Source organism: Poecilia reticulata, linkage group LG2 (assembly GCF_000633615.1).
Source record: "Poecilia reticulata strain Guanapo linkage group LG2, Guppy_female_1.0+MT, whole genome shotgun sequence".
Classification (NCBI taxonomy): domain Eukaryota; kingdom Metazoa; phylum Chordata; class Actinopteri; order Cyprinodontiformes; family Poeciliidae; genus Poecilia; species Poecilia reticulata.
In genome coordinates, this window is record NC_024332.1 from 14,009,388 (window position 1) to 14,032,020 (window position 22,633).

At 41.6% G+C, this 22,633-nt stretch overlaps 1 protein-coding gene and 1 long non-coding RNA gene across 2 annotated transcripts in view; one reads left to right on the forward strand and one right to left on the reverse strand.

Moving 5' to 3' along the window:
• Positions 1-22,633, forward strand: part of sema5ba (sema domain, seven thrombospondin repeats (type 1 and type 1-like), transmembrane domain (TM) and short cytoplasmic domain, (semaphorin) 5Ba) — a 183,705-nt gene that overhangs the window by 91,261 nt on the left and 69,811 nt on the right. The window contains exons 4-7 of the mRNA XM_008435404.2: positions 10,597-10,659; positions 11,408-11,506; positions 11,607-11,820; positions 22,155-22,440. Of these exons, the coding sequence (XP_008433626.1) occupies positions 10,597-10,659; positions 11,408-11,506; positions 11,607-11,820; positions 22,155-22,440 (662 nt within the window). The remainder of the gene's footprint in view (positions 1-10,596; positions 10,660-11,407; positions 11,507-11,606; positions 11,821-22,154; positions 22,441-22,633) is intronic.
• LOC108165782 (uncharacterized) lies at positions 7,217-10,586 on the reverse strand. Its single transcript, XR_001776130.1, has 2 exons — positions 9,536-10,586; positions 7,217-7,741 (listed from the first exon to the last, which is right to left on the reverse strand). It is a non-coding gene; the product is annotated as an uncharacterized LOC108165782 (long non-coding RNA).

The following is a 22,633-nucleotide window of genomic DNA, read 5'->3' on the forward strand; positions in this document are numbered from 1 at the left end:
TGACACGATGATGCACTGTAAAGTTTAAACCCTTGGTAAACCAAATATACACACACTATATAAAATAAGATGCTTAAAAAGCAATTCTTCATAGATTCGACAAGACGTGATACTTCCTAAGATACATCTCCCTCCTGCACGTTCGAATCTGCGAATAGTTTACTAGTTTTTTGCAGTGAGAAAACATAAGGCTGAATGAGTGTGGAAGCAACTTCTGATCGCTTGCGGCTGATTTTTTTTTTTTTTGCCTTCTGTGCTTCTTCATCTCCCTCCAGCTGATCCACAGAGTCAACAAGTCAACCGCTACGGCTTGTTCCTATTTACAGGAGGTACCTTGTCCAAACTCCCTCCTCAGCAGAGATGATGGAGAACGTCCCAGCGCAGCAAAAAGGGAAATAAATCCATCTGTTATTGTGGGTGTCTTTGTTGGAGTTGGACATTCCTCTGGGACAGAATGAGCTGACGTCCACTGAAGGCCGAGGACGCCGACGTTTTCTCACGCCAATGATATTACACTAAAGCGAGCTTTGTTGGATATGCAGATCTGTGATTTTTTTTTTTTTTTTCCGCCTTTGCTATGAACAAAGCTCAAGGACGGGGGTGGCTTTAGGTGGAAAGTGGAAAATCGAAATGAAAGAGGAGGCCAGAGGGCGGACGTTAAGCTGACCCTCTGTGATATTGCTTCCCTTGTTTAGCATCAAGCTTCTGTCTTTCCCCGAGTCTGATGAGTTGTGGCTGATTTCATTCACATCCTTCATTAGTTTCTGCGCTGCAGTCGGGCCGCAGATTTAATTATTGATGCAGCCTTTGTCAGAACGGGGGGATAATCAGTGAGCAAGCTCCAGAGCTGCGGCTGCGAGGGCCACTCGTCACTCTGTAATGCATCGCAGCTTGGCCAAGCAGCTGGGAAGGAATAACTTTTATCTGCATGTGCAGAAGTAACACCTTTAAAAGAGGAATTATAAGCTGTACATTTTTTTCTTTATTAGAAGAGCGTAAACCACGAGTCTTTTGCCTTTATATCTCTGCATGCTTTGCACGTCCTCCTTTGCAAAATGGCTCAGAATTGATGGGTAGCTCTTGTACATGAATTTGTAAAGTGTTGGATTTCTGCCTGGACTTGGTCATTCAATCATGAATATGCTTTTATCTGAAGCATTCCTACAGCCGTGTCTGTATTGGGAGTCATTGTTCTGATGGAGGGTGAACCTCAGGTCTTTTGTAACCTCCAGAAATAACCTGAATCTGCTTTGTTTTACGACAGGGAGGGTGTTTTCAGGATGACCTGGTTTTCATGTAGGGTACAAGCAGATGTCAAAAGAAAAAGAAAGTAATCCTCACCTATCCTGACTTGGCAGATTCGGAGATCTGGGAGGTTTGCTGTTGTGCCATACTAACTTTGCTTTTAGTGGTGCTTGATTAAACCTCCATAAGACCTCCAAAGTGTTGGACATTGTTTTATAACCCAACTGTGCCTGACCGTTATCTGCTAAGGGTAACGTTCTGTCTGGATCTCTTGAAGCCTGAATGTAGCTCAGTTTAGATAATACAGTTTATTTTAAATACCTTCTTACTATAAACACTTAATCAATGCTGATAATAGGTCATTTTAAGCCTTCTTCACTCAGTCTTGTCATGACCATGGTCATGTAGTGGTTTAGTGGTTCTGGTTTAGAGACTGGAAAAGATCAGATTTCCTACCAGTCAGTTACTGATAAAACCTGACTGCCATCATGCATCATGCAGGTCCAGTTGCCTCTTTAACTCTTCTGACTTCACAGAAATAGAAGGTGGTCAACAGTTATTGACACCCAGTATGCAGAATTTAGTTGTCCATTCTGACAATATATCTGCCAGACACTAAACACAAATTTCCACTTGTATGAATAGATGTTTGTCAGTAGACATACTTTGGTTTTGTGCAGTAGTTCTGCAGTGAGCCTCCATATCACTGTTGTGTTCAGTACCTATAGTTTTTTTTATTTTTATTCTTTCTTCCTTGCAGTGAAAGAGAAACATTTCTTACCATCACCCAGCCAGATCTACTAATACAAATTTACGTCTTACATATTTGTCTTCATGGTGCTTTTGAAACTCGATGCTAGTTTGGATCAGTGCAGTCATTCAGAGACTGAACGTCTCCTGGCAGAGTTAATCTCACCTCCTGCTGCCGGCTATTTGCTGGTCTCTGCACCTGAATGTGCTGCTTAATGACATGAACAATTTGTCAAAAAATAAACGGAAAGAAAGTCACAAGTGGTTCAGTATTTTTTCTTTTTGAATATTGCTGCACTTTCCTCCACGTCGGCGGCAGTTAAGTGAATGAACATCATGTGCCGCTGCTCCGACTCAGCCTCTTGCTGCATTCTGTTCGACTCAGAGAGGTGTCTGCGGATTAGCTCATGGCGAATAAGTGTGTGTGTTGTTGTGTGGATGCGGACATGTTGGACTGAGAGTGAAACACAAAAGAGAGGGTGTGGGTGTGATCAGTGTGTGGAGACAATGAGACAAAACGGTTTAAAGTCACGTTTCATTCAGCCAACGGTTTCTGGAAACTCAACATTTTTGTTTTTTTAACYGATGGAGTTTAAAACTATAAATCTGGATTTCCTTTCACGTTTCAGTAAGCATGCAAAATCAAACAGATATCAGCAGGTGCTGATGTCTGGCTTACATGTGCTACGCAAGCTGCCATGTTTTAGCTGTTGCACCTTCCTTTTTTTTTATTAATTCATTAATTCCATCACACCTTTTATGTTATCCCATAAAGATGATGAAACGCAGAATGAAATCCAACCGCCCACCTCATCTGTTGGGTTGTCAGGTAATGGTGTGGAAACAGACTTGCATAATCTCACTGTCCTGACAAAGCCTGAAAAATAAAACCTTTAATTTTAGTTTATTTATTCAGCAGGGAAGCAAGACACTGCTGATGTACATTTTCCTCCTTGAACCGGCGCTCAGTTAGCTCCACCCTGACGATTTGCTCTTAAATGTACAATTTGAATCCGAATCTCGAAGAACCATTAAGCTGAAATCGAATCATTCTGCTTCGAGTTGCAGGCTGGTCATTGTTGTGTGCGCAAACAAGGAACTGAACTGGTTGAGTCTGTGTAATCAAACCCAATACGTCTGCTCCCAGGTATTTTAGCACAATTTGTCATAAACTCTGCAGCTATGAGCAGCTGTACGTTTTAGACGTCGTCGCTCACATCTGTGGTTACTGATTGAGACATTGCATCGTTTTGTGATTCTGCTGGAAACGTATAATGGATGCGGAACATCACCAGCAGTTTCATGAGTGGTTCAGACCTGTGAGCGCTGGCTGCTCACTCTGTTGCTGCGTTGGTGGATAAGTGTTGCTCTCCTGACCCACCCGGGCAACGACTGCTGCCAGATTCGCCCGCAATGTCAAGTGGTGAGTGTCTGTGTTTACGCCGGGTGTGGGTTGTTGTCTGAAATGGCCGACCGCGTTTAGAATCATGAGAAAACAGAGAATGTGGGTTTATGCTAGTCTGAACACCTTATGCAAGGTTTTGCGGATCAGCTCATCAGTGAGGAAGAAATTTTTTTCTCGTGTAAAACGGTAAACACAGTCATCTGAAGCACATCCCACATTCTAATTTTACACCGTCGGCTCCAACACGGATCTATCTCGACTTCTAACAAGTGTCACGCGGCTCCAGTTCAAACAGCCATTAATTCCCACTTATTGTCAACATTCATGAATCCTAATTAGTTGTCACGCGTGATGTTGGCAGCATGTCGGCGAGAGGCGTCCTTATCGATGCAAGCGTCATATTTCAGGAGCGAGGCAGGTTTGCGTTTTACCGCTGCTAGCAGCAGATTCCTTACTTCATTAGCATCTCCAGCTCTCCATCATTTGGCCCCTTTTTCTCTCTCCACAGCTCATAAAAATAGAATTCATTTCCGAGCCCAGAGACCACCTTTCCGCCATAAAAGTGATGAATCCTCAATCATGGTGCTAATTGTGTTATCTGCTATTTTATTTGCCCATAAAATCCTTTTTTTTTTTTTATTCTCTACCCCCCCCCCCTTCCACGTCCTGCTTTCTTTAGGGAAAGTTGCCAGAGGGCAAGATATTTTTACCATGTCTAACGAGAGGTGAAGTGGGGAGAAATGGGGTGTCAAGTTTGGGTTTGGCGAAAGGAACTGATGGCGTGGGTTGCAGATTGACTTTGGCCTTTGCTAAATGATGAAAATGAACCCCAGCTTGTTTCTGAGACGTCAGGTACGAATAATGGAGCCTCTCTGGCCTGAGGTTGAAAATAAAACACTGCAGCAATTCTTCTGAGCGGGTAGATTTCGAATTACAATATTTGTTATCCAGGTCACATTTGTAGACTTTTAATTTATTTCTCAAACATTGGAGGTTAACAGTGGAAAAGCACGTCTATATATTGGGAAAAATATTAAAAGCTTTGATGTATTAACGCATTTTTCACATATTTGGACTTTTATGTGACGGAGCAACAGGAGTTTGAAACTGAAGTGGAGGAAATTATTACTGAGATTTCTCGCTTTACTGAAAAAAAAAATAAAGCACATCTCCACAGCACGATGCTACCACTGCCATGTCTCACATCATTATGTTCAGTCCATGGTTTGAGTTTTTCACTACGCAGCATTTTGCAAAATGGTCAGTTTTCCTCTCTTCTCATCAGAGGACCTTCTTCTCTGGTGGCAAACTGGAAATGGCGTCTCTATCTTTAAATTACTACCTTAGTTTACAGACACAAAGTAGTCCATAGCACTTAAAAATCAGAACTAAAACAAAAATCATAAAGCATATAAACACTTATTCCAGTGCTTATAAAACCTCGAGGTACATCTTGTGTCGCCACATGTTCCAGTTGACAGAACTCTTAACTTTTAAGTCGTTTGACGCATCGAAACGGTGCATAAATTTATACAAGAACAAGGCGTGAAAAGAAGGGACGTCGCTCACGAATAACATTTGACTTGCAGATGTCCGTCTCAGCAGCCCGAGCGCTGCGTCCTGATCGGTTACTTGCAGCTTCTTCATTATTCTTCAGAGAAGTGCAGCAGGCTTGAAAAAGGGACACTTTAGCATCATGTTAACATGTTAAATTTATGGACCACTGCCAAAACATTAGCTTGCATCATCACAGAGATCACTCCAATATGGCATAAATATTTCACTTTACTCTCCACGTCCTGAACTTGATTTCCCTGATATCCCCGACTTTTCCGCTTGGTTCCTTGATTTTTGTGATGCTGTTTTTTTGTGCAAATGTTCTCCAACAAACATCTGAGGCCTTCACACAGATTAAATCACACACATTTGATGACTCAGGACGGTAAAATACTGCCTTCCTAAGACACAGTGGATTTTATTTTGAAAGTTCCCCTCACATTTATGCTACTTTTCATCTGTCCATCTCGTCGAAGTTGCATTGAATTTTTTGGCTTAACATGACATAACGTAAAAATATTTAAAAATTGTAGAAATTATGATGCATGGTTATGCATCATAAAGACAAAAAAAGAACTATATAAAAAAAAACAGTTGGAGTATGTGTCATTTTTCACAGCTTCAATTATTCAAATGTCATCTCATGGAACGACTTCAGAGATCCTTAAGACACACAAGTCCCATTTTTTAATGTTTTTAACTCAATAAAATGCTGCTATCAATTCATACGGTGGCAAATTAAATGGATAAAGGACGAAGCATTGTGCACCTGCATAATTCCCCTTCTAATACCCTTAATGAGAAAACTGATAGGAGCTATTCAGAAAATAAATATCCTGTTAAATACGAATTTCAGGTCGTTTCCAACCAAAGCATACTTAAATACTTTTCTAGCTGCTGCATGTTATCTGGTACGAAAGCGTGGACATCTAATTGACATCAATGCAAATGAAAGGATGGAAACTCTACTCACAAGCTGCCTTTGATTCGTGTATTTGTTGCACTAAACTTGCATCGACCTATTGTACGTCTCCAATTACTTCATGTAATTAAATCTGACTGCATGCGACGTATTCAGTGAAGTCAGTGAACGTGGCCCTTTATGTGGTGGAAGGAAAACATGCAGGAGAAATGACACACAAGCTGTGAGTTCAGCAACAAACCATGCAGATCAACAAGTGAAGGAACAACCCGGAGTGAAGGAATGCAGGAATACAGATGAAAATCTTTACCGACTTGACTGGGGGATCAGATATGTAAAAGTTTCTTAAAAATTTAGGATAATCCCATCTCTTTTTGTTCATTTTATGTGTGATTATTAAAACTAAAAGCACCAGCAAATTATTTCTACTCTGTCACAGTTATCAAAACTCCAGCTCCTCTTCTCTTCTTCTGGAGAGAGTCTCCAGAAGCTTTTCACACCTGGACACCTAAAATCATTAGCCGTTCTGAAAATTAGCCAAAGCTCAAGGAAGTATCTGAGAACTTGCAAACCAAAGCAACTGTCTCTGTTTGTTGTGCCTTAAAGCACTTATGCTGATTTTTTTTCTACTTTGCACTTTCTTAAAAACTATTCTTTGTGAGATTTCTGTTCACCATTTATATCCTGCACCAGTGTCAAATGTGTTTCTTTTCCAAGTTGCTGGTGTTTGCTTGTGCTATTTTTAGCCGCAGCATGCTGTGCTGTGTCAGCGTTTATAATTAAATCCGTCTACTGCAATTAATTGCAAAATTGCTCATTTGGATTCTATTGTAAAATAGCATTGTGATTTCCTTCCCCTTATTTTTTTTTTTCTTATTTAATCTGTTTATAATTAACAACATATGAAGAGATTTGTCTTTGAGTTATTATTTTTTTAACCTGATTTTTAAATCAACGCGATGCAAATTTATGCAGAAGCAATCTGCTCCCTGCCTGCTTTACAAATGACAGAAAATAAACGAGAGCCCCGACAAAAACACGGACTCCAGGGCCTCGCTTCGATTCATTCAGCTGGCGGCCGGCGGGCCATTCACGTTTTTCTGGAGCGGGAGGGAAGGAATTCGAGGCAAAGCCTGGTTCTCTCCCAGGCTGTGTGTGTGTGTGTGTGTGTGTGTGTGTGTGTGTGTGTGTGTGTGTGTGTGTGTGTGTGTGTGTGTGCGTGTGTGCGTGTATGCGTGTGTGTGTATGCGTGTGTGTGTGTGTGTGTGTGTGTGTGTGTGGCTTTGTTCCAAAGCAACGTGAAGAAAGAAGAAATGAATTAAGAGAGGAGGGGCGGGGAGGAGGGCAGCGGTTTTTGGTGAAGGTCAGCGGGTTAAGCCGACGGGGATTCATGTAGATGGGGCCCCGCAGAAAGAGATGGTAACGCTCCAAGCTGTGAATCACCGGAAAGGCATCCGTCTCCTTGTGTGTGTGTGTGTGTGTGTGTGTGTGTTTACGATGACGTCATTCCATTAGTCCCCTTGGCTGACAGGCGCTGACAGACGGAGGTTGTGGAGGAGCAGTGTTTTCATTTCAGCCGGCAGATTGATGCACTGCAGCGGAGGAGGAGGAGGAAGCCGCGCTCTGATTGGCAGGTGCCACGCTGTTCGCTGAGCTCTGGGTGGAAACTGGATTAGAGGTTGTTGTTGACGGTTTGCGTACCGTTCAGAAGCTGCAGTGACGTGAACAGAACATGGACACCCGGTCAGACACTCGTGCCGTTTCTTCTCGTCTTCCCGCTTGGTTTCATTTCAACCAGTCCATCCGGTGACGCAGCCGGTTCTCTCCTCCACTTCAGCCTGGAGGAGGTTAATTGAAGGGACCTGCCGTGGGAGATGGGGAGATGAGCTTTAACCGTCTGCATGGGTCAGAGCCCACCGCTCTGATGGCTGCAGGAGCCTCGTGTAGCTTCACCACGCTAATGTCTCAGACGCACCTCTAACCTCAACGATGGTGACAAAAGTTTCATGTGTCATTTTTTTTTTCTTTATTCACCCTAATGTATTCAAGCACAGCCAAAACTACTTCAGTCTGTGTTTTCTGCTTTTCCTCCAATTCTTGGTCTCTTCAGGCTTGCAGCAAGATAAAACGCGTTTTTGGAGGAGGAAGATGTGAAGCAGGACTTCAGATAACACACACACTAACTGAGACTGATGACATCTGAGCAAATGGTGATACTTGGTTTAGAGCCGGGTGTCCAAAGTGTGGCCCCTCCTCGGGGGTCATTTCGAAGTTATTTCGTGCGGCCCTCGAGTGAAATACAAAAATGGCACAAATTTGATTTTCCAACTCGATGTTGAAGACAAAAAAATACAGTGAAATTTGCACAGATGTGTGATGCCTTTCATAAAAGAAACGGATGCATTCAAGTATTTTTTTATTTATTGGAAGATAGGATTGAAAGCCAGCCATAGTAAATAATTCAGCAAACATCTGGTGACTTTTACTCTAGAGCAGCGGTGTCAAACTCATTTTCGTTTTGGGCCAAATCAAAGTCATGAATGCTCTTAAAGGGCCGGTTGTGCCAGAATGTTTTGATAAAACCTGATCACAAGCTGTTAAAGTGTCAGTGAATTCTTAAAATTAAATATTGCTGAACATTTTTCCAATAAACATCAAAGTGTTTGTGGTACTAATTTGGAAATATTTGCGCTTATTTATGACGGTAAATACAACTTTTTATTTCTCGCTGCATAGATCATGGACCATAATCTACCAACTGCGCCACTGTGCAGCCGACTGCATTTAAAATATGAAATTACAATCCTTACAACGAAATGTCAATGAGAATATGCTTAAGAGCAAGATGACTGGATATTCCCAGGTCATGGACATATTCGTCTTGCTCATTAGTTTGGGATCTGCGGTATTCGGTTTGGTATTTTTACTCGTTAGCAGCAATTTATGCAGATGCTAATCACCTTAAATTTAATAATTTCCCCGGCTGCGAGGAGGGTTGATAAATTCCTTGGACTGTGATAAAGGAGGCCAATGTGAGCTGTTTATGTGCTCTGCAAATTAAAAGCTGAACATTTCATGCCCAGAAGATTTTGTTCCATTCAAAAATAAATTTAAAGTTTAAGCAGACTTTTACAAAGCAGAGGTTCTGACAGTCTGGCTAGATAGATTTAGGCTGTTCTGCTGAGCTTTAATTAAAACAGAAGAAAGAGAGTAAGAGTGATATACCTGCAAGACACTGAGGGGGGGAGTTAAGTACCTCAAGGCTGCACACACACAATGTGTTTGAGAGGAGCTCCAGAGTGAACGAGGTTAATTTATTTGTGTTTTTATTGAAAAGCATTTGTTCTGTGCTTGAAGTTGACCCGTCACTTCCAGGCGTCATTAATTTTGAAAATTGTCTTTGACCACCTGGGAGAGTTATCTGCTTTAGGTAAGACGTATAGGGAGGATGAGTTTTGTTGGCAAACCGGGTAGCCATGTGTGGAAACCCTCGAAATGCAAACACCTTTTATTGTTTCTGTGTGCAATAATCTCACACAGAAAAATACAACTTTTAATTTGAGAAGAGACAGGAGCTCATACCATATTGTCATGACATAGTGACAATTTTAACAAATATTTAAATAACATATTTTATTTTTGTACAAGTAACTCACCCCAGCTTTAATGATCAGCGTCTTGCTGTTTCTTGTACATTTGACTCCGAGGTCCAGTTCTGGTCACAGTGCTGAACGAGGAGCCGTGTTTGTCTTGGCACAACATGAATAGGATGGATGGGGAGGTAAAACAAACTTTTGGAGAAATGAAACAAAGTGTGTCACGTTGGGTTGGCCAAATCTCCATAACAACCTTTAATATTCACCTAAATGCTAACTGGCTACTTAGGAGCAAAGCCAGTGAAAAGCTACTTCCTCAAATGTGAACATGTGGCGTTGCTAAGCTATGCTAGCACTTCGGTTAAATTACACTAAGATTTAGCGCTAAACTAATAATTGTGTCAAACTGTAAACACAAACAGCGAGATAATAATTATTATAATAATAGTCGATAAAGCTACACTTTAAAGTTTAAGCTAACCCGCTCTGTCTGGACCACTAAGGAGACGGGAGAGCGCGGGGGGAACGAGGCCAGTCACACACACAGCGTGGGCCCTCTGGCACCTTTTCATGCCCAGTTCAGGCCAAACCAGGACAATCTCTCAACCCACTTAACGGGATTCAGCGCAGCTCCTGCGGCCAGCAACCCTGTGTGCGCATCAGCATGTTTGCACCGCAGCCACCGCCGCCTGCATCCATAATTAAGCCCAGCACCTACTGTAACGATCAACAGGAAAATAATTGGCTCATCGAGGCTGACGGTGGAGGAGGGCAGAGGAGGTGAGTGCTGCAAACTTTTTCCAGAAAGAGCAGAAGAAAGGGGGGGAAAGAAAAAGGAAACACATTTGCATGCTAATGCCGTCCTCAGCCCTTCAGCTGCCTCGTTGCACGCCTCGCCCTCTCCCCTCAAACGGGCTCCTTACTGTCAAGCCAATCGCAACGTGTACACAATAAACAAACAGCGCGGAGGTTAAAGTCTTTTCAGGCGTCGTGTTTAGCCTTCCTGAGGCGCTAGCGAAAGTCGGTCGTTGCGTAACTTTTCGAAGTGCCTCGGGGAAGTCCGCGCCGCCGCTTCTCGGCCTCTTTGTCACCTCTTTTGTCATCTTGTGTTTGTTTCCTAGGCGACAGAGTGGGCACCGGATGAGGAAACCAGGAAGTCGTGTCAAAGCAAAGGCAAAACAGAGGTAACCTCAATCACGCCCCCAATTACAGCGCTCCGTGTCAGCGCGGCTCGGCGTACAGCGGGCCCATTTTTTGATATCTTCTGCCTTGGTGCTTGTTAGTCTCTCGGGAGGTTCCTCGGCAGAGGAGCGCCATTTCGAAACCTTCAATCAAAAGTTGTTTTTCTCGACTTTATAAGAGAGGGAACTCATATGGGAAGGGGAGGGAAATGTCTAAGAAAGCGCCCGTGGGGACATGTTGGGACACTTAGGGAGGACGTCCTTTGAAAAAAATGCCCGAGAGCAGCTGCTGGGTTCAGTTGCCTAATTCGTATTGTTTTGTAGGATCTGATTGCAAAATCATATGCATCTCCCACTGAGCCTGTAAGGTGAAGATTGAAACCAGATGGACAAAACTATTTTCTTTGCTCAATCACCTCACTTCTCTGCAGCGAAAGGCCTATAAATCAATGCCTCGCTTTTGTTGGAAAAGAGTTTGATTCTTTGTGGCAAACAACATGCAGTGGACTTGGAGTCTTTGTCGATGCCACAAATAAACTGCCATTTTCTTCCAAACTAGCATTCATATGTCTCAACAATGGACCCGCGGGCGAAAGCTGCMAWCACCACATTCCAGATTTGCACCAGGAAACCCGCTGCTTTGTTCTCCTTAGCAACATGTCCAATAGCATCCAGCGAACCGATACAGATGCCATTCATCCTGCTGTTACCTTTTTTAGACGTTCATTTTCATCTCTTTTTTTTTTTTTAGATGGAGTGCCAGAATTACATCAGAGTCCTGCTGGTGAACAAGACCGAGGTCATGACCTGCGGGACCAATGCTTTCCAGCCGCTATGTATCAGCAGAGAGGTAGAGCGAGAAAGTAGCTCTGAATGAAGTYTGTGACATCACTTCCTCCTCCCTCCTGTTGGCACTAGGCTTGCTCCTCTGTCCTTTGTTTCTTTTCCAGGTGGGCAACATCAGCAGAGTGCTGGAGCGCGTAAACGGCGTGGCGCGCTGCCCGTACGACCCTCGCCACAACTCCACGGCGGTGGTAACCGAAAGCGGGGAGCTCTACGCCGCCACAGTCATCGACTTCTCGGGTCGCGACCCCGTCATCTACAGGAGCCTGGGCGGCATGCCGCCGCTGCGCACTGCCCAGTACAACTCCAAGTGGCTCAATGGTAAGAACTGCACAACACTCTGAAAGTGTCTTTCAAAAGTATCCATACACCTTAAATATTAAACAGCAAAGATTTTGTTGTTTGTTTTAACGTGACTAGACTTACATGAACACAAAGATGAAATAAATATACCAKAAAACTAGTACAGAGAGTCACACAAATTCTGGACAATTTTCCACAGTTATTTCTTTTTCCATTTAATCTAAACAACAAACTCCAGTATATTTTATTTGGCTCAGAAAAAAAGTAGTCTAGAATTGTGAAGTGGCAGGAAACGGGTACATTGTTTTTTATCATCTTTTTAGAAATATCTGGGAAGTGTGGCATGCATATGTTTTTTTTTTCTTTCWCTCCGATGACCCTAAATGCAAACCAGTTCAACAATGTCTCCTTAATTAGTGAATAGAGTCTAAACAACATCACCCAGACCAAGAAAACACACCAGCAAGGACATATCAATAAACTAGAATATTATTGAAAAGTTCATTTTCACTCAATTGTCTAAGAGGAAAAAAGCAACAAAAAAAAAAAAACAAAATTGAAATTGCGAGCTGGTCCGGTGGTATTATCTCCGTCAGTATTTCACAGACTCAATGTTTAGTTATTGTCTTTTACACCCCGACAGAAATGTAATCTCTGCAGACATATCATCTGATATTTTCCAAAGCCTGCTGGATTYCCCGGTAATCCACACAAGTTGTTTSAATAAACCTCTGAAAATTCCTGCCGTTCCTTCAAACATTTTCCCTGGCCTCTTCGGCGCGGCGGACGAGGCCAAGTCCGCACTTTCGCTTCCAAAACAATTGTGTCTCSTTGTGGCAGAGGCGGACCTGTCCAATAGGGGTGTTTGCGAAAGGATTAGAGAGACTGTTTTGGGCTCAGGTTATGGGACTCAGTGGGATTTATGAAATGGAAGAAACATGGAATCCTGTCTGTCCTTCAGGGGTTAGTGTCAATAATCTCTCCGCTGCTGACGCCGGGTCTTTTCCTGGGACAACACACTGCAGCAGCAGAAATTTGTGCTCACACATGTCCTGAATTCAGCAGAAATGCAGATGTGAGTCTGATTCCTGTCCAGWTTTTCTTCACACATTCTGCAGTAACACAAAGAGACCTGTATGTATGTAGAAGTATGCAGGTGKATTGCCTGATTGCTATGTTGTATTTTCCTCTGTCTTGTTTGCTCACTTTACTTGGAAATCAGCTAAAACTCCTCAGAAAACAATKTGGACAATGCAACAAGACTGATGCGTGGTATTATCMCTCTGCTTTCATCATGGTTTAAAACATGAATTAACAAAAATACATGATTAGCAATACCCCCTTCACACTACTGAATATCTATTTTTTGTGTGTGTTTTAATTGCATGCCTTTCGAATAAATCAAATTCCGTCATCCCTTCCTCATAGGAATAAAACTGCAGCATTAACGTTTTGACCCATGCAACCGCAGATTGTTTTASAAACTTTATGGACATCAAATGAATCAAAATCAAAATTACTGTTAGTGCTACTTACTTTTTGTGATGATGTTATATCTTCATCTCATGCTGTGCTATGCAGACACTCAGTCTGTCTGATGAARCCTCACTGACCTTAGCATGCTAAACGCTTGGCGTAGTTGAATGACAGCCTGTCCTATTTGTGAGTTAATTAGGCTCATAATTAGAAATATTTTCCACCAATTCTGATTCAGTGTCTAATTGGTGAAAGTGCTTGATGATTTTTATCCATCTGATAAATTTTATCAGATTTTCATCATGATTTTTATCAATGACATAAAAAGAACRAAGTAAAAACTGTTAAAACGCTGCACTTCAAAACAAAATGTTGCATTGGCCTCAGAATAATACCGACTGACTGCTTTCTATCTTTTCACAGTTTGTTGAAATCTTGATGCTCTGCTTACTGCTGAGTATTTTCAACTGAATTCATAAACACCATTTCCAATTCAGTTTTCTTTTAAAATCACCAGGTTGTAGTGAGGAATGAAGCTGTAAAAGCTGAGTTTAACTCCTGTTTTTCAGTGCTGCTGGTGCAGATGAAAGATCCCCTGATTAGGATTGTCAAGGATTAAAAATCACACTGGTTGTTGTTCAGCAACAACACCATTTTATTAATAGTGTTAATAAATAATGCAATAAAATAGATTGCATTAAATWGTTTGAAAAAGAAAAGTAAATTTAGCTACAAATATGATTGTATGCTCTTATTTGTTGGTTTATTTGCTTGATTTTTCCAAATTCAGCAGCACGGAGAGCACATTGTCAGTTAGGGAACTGTCATATGGGCTGATGAAAATATTTCTGAAGGTTGGGGTAGAGTTGCATGAAGGTTTTTGGTGTTTTTAGCTTCATTGACTCAATGACAGGGCACACTTTATCTGGTTCAGGCAGAAAAAGATGGCAGCTGGAGCCAAGGAGACGACAGCAAGTATCACATCTGCAGAGTTTAAAGACCAAAACCGGTTCCAGAGTGGTTTGGACGGAACCACTGAAAATATATCTTCCACATCCAGTATAGGATGGAAGAGGGTATAGAAGTTGATGTCCAATGCAATTGATGTCATTTTAAAAAATTAATATTTTTCACTCGAGTTTTAAACTATGAGAGCAAATCACGACTCTTAAATCTCTGGACCCTCTTGACAAAGCTTGGCTCTCCGCTTCCTTAGCTGGAAAAAGTGAAGCTTCACAGTAGCAACTAAAGATGGATGACAGGAGAGGCTGTGAGTTTGTGCGCTTATCGCAGAGGATGGATGGCGGCGCTGGATGCAGAGACGACAGACCGGGGAGTCAGTGAGCAATATAAWTATTCTTCGCCCCACAGAGAGGGTGAAATTACGGCACACAGCATGCGTCGCACCACGCAGGGCCTCACCATGCAGGTGAGAGTTTGTCAGAGTATTTAGACAGTAATCAGGCGGCGTGCGCGTGGCTTTAAAACCGCACACACGAGCGGAAAGAAAGTACGTGAAATGATTCGAGACGGAGGAAGATGAGCAACAAAGTAGATAACGTCCYGATTATCGTAATCGCAGCTGGATAGGCAGACAGTTAAACGCACACGTTGGCCTCCATCCGAGCGCGCAAAGCCTGTTTTTTWATTTTTTTATTTATTTTTTATGTTTTGCTTTTGTGCCGGATACAGCGTCTGTATGGGATACGGGGTTCCCGGTGGATTTCAGGGTGTGAATGAAAATCTCATTTCTAGCTCTAAGCTCTGGCTGGTTCAGGAGAAGCGCAGCGGCCGGCGGGTATGGGAGGTCGAGGGGGGGGGAATCCTAGATCTAATCTATTCGTTCCCTTATTGGATTGGTAGTCTGCCAGGTGCTGACCGACTGTTTTCTGTCATACAGCTGAATGTCACAAGGAACTTTGGGGCCTGCCGTCAAAAACAATGTACTTTTTTTTTAGGCAACACTTGAAAAGATACATAAAATGGTTTAAAATTAATGATGGGACTACATTAAATTGCAGGACCTGTAATTRTTAATTCATTGAATTTAATCAAAAACCATGCATTGATAAAATAACTATATCTTGCTACTGAATTATTGAATAAATAGACATATATGTTTAATTGTTTTTTACCTGTTATTCAGGTTATTCAGCCTCCAAATTATCAGAAAATGCTATTATTATTATTATTATTCCATTTTAGTTTTTAATTGTTTGAGGAACCTCTGATTGTTCATGCAACATTGAAAAAACATTGAATTATAAATGCGACTGTGGACGATGATGTTGGCGTTGGGGTCGTCTGTGCATGCTGCAGCATGTGTAGCATTGAGACGCTGTTTCAGTCTTGATTAGCTTCAGTGATGGTTGATGAACAACTTGAACACAACAACAGTCTTTTCCAGCGACCCATCAGATCGTTTTTTTTTTCCAAGCAAAAATCAACCCCTAGTAGGCGAAGAGAAGCATTTATTTTTTTTCATCCATCATTGCTGTTGATGTCGCTTGTGTGTCAGAATTACGGCCGTACCAGAAACACGTGAAAGCAAAGGTTCCGGCTCTGGACATCCAAAAAAATGAAATGCAGTTAATTGTGTCACTTTTTTTTTTTTTTTTTTAGACATTAAAGTAAAAAAATAATGGAAATTAACACTTTAAAACAAGCGTAAAAATAAAGTAATACCTTTCTGCAATAGCATTACCTCACATTTCAAAACAAGCATCCATCCATCCATTTTCTTTACACCCTTGTCCCTTAGTGGGGTCGGGAGGGTTGCTGGTGCCTATCTCCAGCTAGCATACCGGGCGAGAGGCAGGGTCACCCTGGACAGGTCGCCAGTCTGTCGCAGGGCAACACAGAGACACAGGACAAACAACCATGCACACACACACTCACACCTAGTTTTTGGACTGTGGGAGGAAACCGGAGTAGCCAGAGAAAATCCACGCATGCACAGGGAGAACATGCAAACTCTATGCAGAAAGACCGGGGCCGGGAATCAAACACAGAACCTTCTTGCTGCAAGGCAACAGCTCTACCAACTGTGCCACTGTGCAGCCTCAAAACAAGCAGTTTAAGTTAATTTTTAGCACACTTACTAAAATGTGGGTGGAATAACTTTCCGTGTGGGGAAAAAAAAATTGCTTTTAACAAAAGTCGCTGCTGGGTCCAACTATTTGCTCCTCATATTTTACGCCCACTTTAGCTTTCAGGACAGCCCCAGGTTTTCTGCTGTATCATTTAACAGGGCTAGAGTACACAGAGAGATGGACCTTTAGCCACTCCTGAAAGACCCAATCACTACTAAATGCCATGCTCTCGATCAAGTGTTTCAGCACCTTTGAAAAGASATTTGCTAGTATATCCTTCACCGTAGTTAAGTGATCATGGGACGATTCTCCACCTGAAAGTGGAGTGTTTGTTGCTATAAAGCTGCATTTCAAGCCCAGCATGCAGATGTGCTGACACATAAATGGTTTATATCTCCAGATTTGACAAAAATTAGAGTGGATTTTGTGGAGCATGAAGCCTTTCATGTCATTGAAGTATGTACATTTCTCTGAATGTGTTGCTGTTCTRAATAGTGTGTGTGTTTTATGATGGGCCTTTTCACTTTTGCCCCGATGTTACTGTCTTTTTTTACACTAAAGGGTCAGATTAGAGCCTGAGAACGACATCTTAATGTGCCACACATGTCTGAAAGTGGTCAGACAAGTATTGGATGAAATCATTAAAAAATTAAGTAAATCATCCTAGTTTCAAGCACACAGCATGCCAGGGTGAGTCAGCATTCATMAGTGCAGGCAGCACAGCAGCACATTAGACATTAATTCCCTGCTGATTGAAGATTTCTTTATTAAAGTTAAAGGTTTTTTCTGAAGGTATGTAAGCGTCTAAAAATYCTTAGACTTAAAGTATGATGAAATATTGATTTACGCTGCAGTTACTCACACTCGGCCTCCAYTCAGYTTTCTGAGAAGTGTCGCTGACGCATSATGTTTGCCTAAYATAAAAACAAAACATGTCGAGAACTTCTCTTATTTCTATAGTAGGCGTATATATAGAGAGAAAGAGGAGATCTTCCCACCTCAGAATTGAACTTTCTTTGTTTTGGAAACAAAATGCTGACAGGCTTATCTTATCCGCTCTCRCATCAGAATCTTCTGCCTCACAGAAGATGCCTGTGGCATCACAGGCTTGAAGCAGACTTTTTTTGCAGCGTTGTGCACAAGGACAATAAAACTCAATAACTGAGCAGCCCTCTGTGAAGGTGGTGATAAATCCCCTCTGCCGCCAGACCACCAGCAAATGTTGCCAAGATATTATTTAATTACACAGAACTGACACGTTATTGCGGATAAATTTCACCAACTGCAATTTTGGAGGGTTTGTTGTAATTATTTTAAGTGTATCCATCCATTTGGGGTGGTAATATCCTCCGAGGTCAACGGGGGAGAGACGGTGTGTATATACCGGATGGCCAATCCATTACAGTGGAATATAGACATAAATATGACGAATAATGCYGCAAACTCCCATCCTAAGGGAATTTAGAGGGGCCAATTTACCTGAGATACCTGTTGTTGGATGGTGAGAGGAGAGAAGATACAAAGTACACCTGGAAATCCAGAGGCAGATGGTACCGCTGCCAGCTGTACAGCCGTGCAGTTCTGGATGATTTCTATACAAAGTTTACTTTTGAGATAAAAATGATCAGACTACGATGCAAATTTCATTATGTTTTGTATTTTCCCTGACATGCGGTTTCATTTAGGTGACAAATTTCACGCTTAATGCACTTCGCATATAAAGTAAAACAAATGTRCGTGTGATGGATCACTGCTTTTGTTGCAGCAATGCTTCTTGGCAACAAATTCGAAAGCTTATTTATTCCCTTTAAAAGAAATAAAGTAAATATTTATTTACATTGGTACATCTGCTTGAGCCAATGTAAATCCTCCACTGTCCTTTCGGGCCAAAGCTTTTAGCTWAGCTCAAAGAAGTTGAGTTAAAATTTTTGACCCAATTTTGGATTAAAAATATCCAACCTCTTTTCCCAATAMCATTTGGGTTAAAGCTGCAATAGTAACTTTTATAAAATATGTTCTTTAGATTTTTGTTAAAATGGTCACTGTTATAATATCAGACAGATAATCTGTGAAAGGATTAAGCTCCTCCCTGAGCTACTGTTGCCCCGCAGTTCACTCTGGGTCAAAAACAGCCGATCAGAGCCAGGAGGAGTGTCTTAGCGCCGTCACTCAAGCTCGTGTACATGCTGATAAATTCGCCAATGCTGGCGAAGCAACTTACCGTTTCAGGAAAAACATTTACCTAACATCATGACGCTCGCTATAGGGAAGTAGCTTTAGCRTAGCAGAGAGCAAAGTGGAAAGGGTTTTGAGCAGTGTGTATACAAGGGTGATTGACAGCGCTAAACCCGCCTCTTGGCTCTGATTGGTTGTTTCTGCTTAGCACTGGCAGCACTCAAGATAATCTGTTTTATGCTGTGCTGTCGCAACATCATCATAGTTTTAACTAATTTATTTAAAAAATTACTTTCTATTAAAAATGTTAAAAATATTTTTATTAAAAATATTTTAATATTTTTTGTTGTGTTTTTTCTTTAAATAACCCATCAGTTATTTATAACTAAATAACTGATGGGTTATTTCTTTTAAAGAAATAATCCAGCAGTGTTTGTGTGCATTCATTTTGTCGTCTTAAGCCACAAGGCATTACTCATCTGTTAAATATAAACTAATGATGCTGTATATTCTTTCAATATTTTCCACATTTGCCTGTTAAGTCGCCTTTGATTCAGTGCTGCTGYGTCTGACCTGCAACATTACGTGACGTTGCTTCCCCAGCGCTTCACCGGTCAGGCAGGAGAAATGGGTTTACGGCTCAGCAGGAAGCGCCTGTRCACCTTTCTTATCATAGTGCAGAACATGTCATCTTTTTCCGCTCTTTGCCTGACGTGTGTATTGTATGCATAAATGCAAAAAACTCTAAATCAGGCTGAACGATTTATTTTGCTGAGCTAATAAACACATAAGAGGAAAGCAGACGTTCAACTAGCCTTTAGCCTGAGGGAAGGAAAAGTGATGCTTCTTGTTGATCTTCTGGTTGCAGTGACTCCATGTTGGCACTAATTAACCCTCTGTAAATTACGATAGTCTCAATTAAGTTGTTTTTATTGCAGATACGGTTACTAAGTGACGCCTTTGACTGCTTTGTCTAATAATGATAAATGCACTCAGTTTGTTTTGCTTTCAATGCCGYGTTTCCTTGTCATTATTTAGAACACAAACGGGGAACAAACTGATTAGGACGTTCACTTCATTAAACCTAAACTGGATAAGTTGATTAGATTACCTGCTAAATTAGCCGGCGCTGCTTAAAGACCCCCGCTCCACGTTTCTGCACAGTAATCAAAGAGGGAGAGAGAATTATAAAACTTGATTACAGCTTTTTTTTTTAAAATAAAAAATTGCATCTCTCCTGCAGCTGATTACCTCTTTGTTTTTTTCTTTTTCCTTTTTTCACACCACAAGTGGTTTCATTAGCGCCGCAGTCCGAAAAAGTCGCGGCAAAATGGAATTATGCGACCGCTGCCCTCCGGACACCAAAGCTGTTTTCTGCTCCTGCTCAGTTTCAGACGCTTTATGTTAAATCAAACGCCCTGCCGGCCCCGGAGGTCCAATCCATCCTAATGGTTAACAGGTTCCCCCCTCTCTGAGTGTKTGTGTGTTTAAGTGACTCTGTTGCAAAATCAGCTTAGTTTTTATCGTTTATTTGCATGTATATATGCGCAAATTAAGGTTTTCATACATTTTCTATTGCTGCTCTGCACGTGTCTGACTGGGATTCCAATAAATAGGTCCCGGTGGTGACGTGAGGCAATAGCAGCTCAGTAGTTTTGTCTTTTATTTTATTTTATTAGTTTTAATCATTCGTGTAGAAGCCTGACAGACGAAAAGACGACGGTGCAAAACAAATCTTCCCAGCGTTGAAACCACAATCAGCTCGATGTCAAAACACCAGTGTGGTTGTTTCCCTTTSGTAAAGCTCTTTCTTTTTCTGACGTTCTGTTGACGTCTGCTTATTAATTGCGACGCATTAGCTGAAGGATGCACTCTTTATTCTTCAAATCCTTTTAAAAGCATTGATACTACTTGTTTTTATTTCATTTGTTTTCGTGTCGGCGTGTTTTATCGGGATTCTGTGTGACGGACCAACACATTCCATGGATTGAGACTCGTCTTTCCGTCTCTTATCCATGCGTGGTTGTGGGAGGAAAATGAAAAATCAGGTTTTCTTTCAGGAATAATCCCAGAAAACCTTGCAGGAGGAGGAAAAGAGTTTACAGAGGTTAAGAGAATATAAACTCTGGGACATTTTAATAACTATTTGTATTAGGGATGCACGATGTTCTTGGCATGGTATCGTATCGGACGGTACCACTGTAAAATTTAATATTGGACATCAGCCATTCTGTCAAAATAAAATGTTTTTATGTGACAAACCAGCAGCAATGATGCCTGCAGCACAAAGTCAAATTTACCCTGTTTGAGTATTGTCATTGTCCTAGACGAAGTAAATGTCGTGAATAAATGTGACATTAAACATAATGCAAGTTGAAAATGTTGCATCATTTTCAGTCTCCTTTTTAGCATTTCTTATTTGGTAGCAGACTAAACGGACAGAGATAATGCAGTATTTTGCTTCCACAGTAGAGAAAGCCACATTGTTTCAATAAGTAAGTACAAGAAAGAAAAAAAAAATCAGTATTGGTATCGGTTATCGGCCAAATGAGTATATCTGCATATCGGATATCGACCAAAAATCCAATATGGTGCCTCTCTAATTTGTATTTTTTTTCCCACTTCACAATGACGCTGATATTTATGCTTATAGCAGAAAAAGTTTAAGGCTTACAAGCACTTTTGCAAAAACACTGCATGTTTTTTTTTTTTGCCTGACTTTCATTATATCTTATCTATTCTATTCACTTACAACACTTGTTTGTGTTTGTTTGTAACTTCTGAAGAAACTCTCAGACCTCTCTTGTAAAATCAAATTGTCTCTAAAAGATCTAGTTTCCACAAGTTAAAAATAAAACACTTTTGTTTTAAACAAGGTTGTAACAAAAGGAGAAAAATCTTGAACCTTGAGGAGCATCATTGAGTTTTCACAGAAACGCTGTGAGCTCCAGAAAGAGGATTTAACTGGAACTGAAATTGTTCTGAGGTCCCTGTCCAAATGTCTGTCACATAAAGTCAGTCCACAAAGTTCCTGCACAGAAACTCTGACATACGTCCACCAGATGACATAATGATGAAATTAATAATTCATCATGAATTTTTTTTTTTTTAATTTGTGCCAGAAACCGATATACCGGCTGAAGCGTCTAATTCCTTCCCAGCTATTACTTAAGATCTCCTCATCCCCGTTCTGCAGTCTCTTACCTGGAAACCCGTCCAGCAGGCAGACATTAATCATCCCTTGTGTCGTCCGGGGGCAATAAAAGCAACACAGGCATCCAGTTATATTGGATTTAGCATCAAAACCTCAGACAGATTTATGTGAAACCATGTTTATATCTTCCACTCTCCTTCACCCTCTGCAGCATCTTCTCTTATTTACTCATTTGCCACTGGGGCTCTTTTTTTTTTTTTTCAAAACCAGCCTAAACAGGAAATGCGGCCGTAGATATTTCAAGTCCTTATTGCAATCAATAATGCGAACAAAGGTCAAAGCAACAGTGTCCAGAAGATGAATGTGGCAAATATTTTTCTGCTTTTTCGCCTCCGTCCTCCCGGGTCAACATAATGATCTTCCTCTCCCTTGTGTCTCCTCCTTCCCCACCGCAGAGCCCCACTTCATCTCTGCCTATGACATCGGCCTCTTCACCTTCTTCTTCCTGAGGGAGAACGCGGTGGAGCACGACTGCGGCAAGACGGTGTATTCCCGCGTGGCCCGGGTGTGCAAGAACGACATCGGCGGGCGCTTCCTGCTGGAGGACACCTGGACCACGTTCATGAAGGCGCGGCTCAACTGCTCCCGGTCCGGAGAGATCCCCTTCTACTACAACGAGCTGCAGAGCACCTTCTACCTCCCCGAGCAAGACCTCATCTACGGCATCTTCACCACCAATGTGTGAGTGGACTACGACATATGTCACACGTGTTCGTCGCATGTGTGGGTTTTTTTTAAAAACTGTTTTAGGGTCATTTCGATGTGCTGAATTCAAAAATCACATTGATTTTGCTCAGTTGGGTCGACTTTCTGAACTAAGATGCTTCTGAGTTTGGGATGCTGGGATGGTGGCTGGTTACCGTTGTGCTCTGAA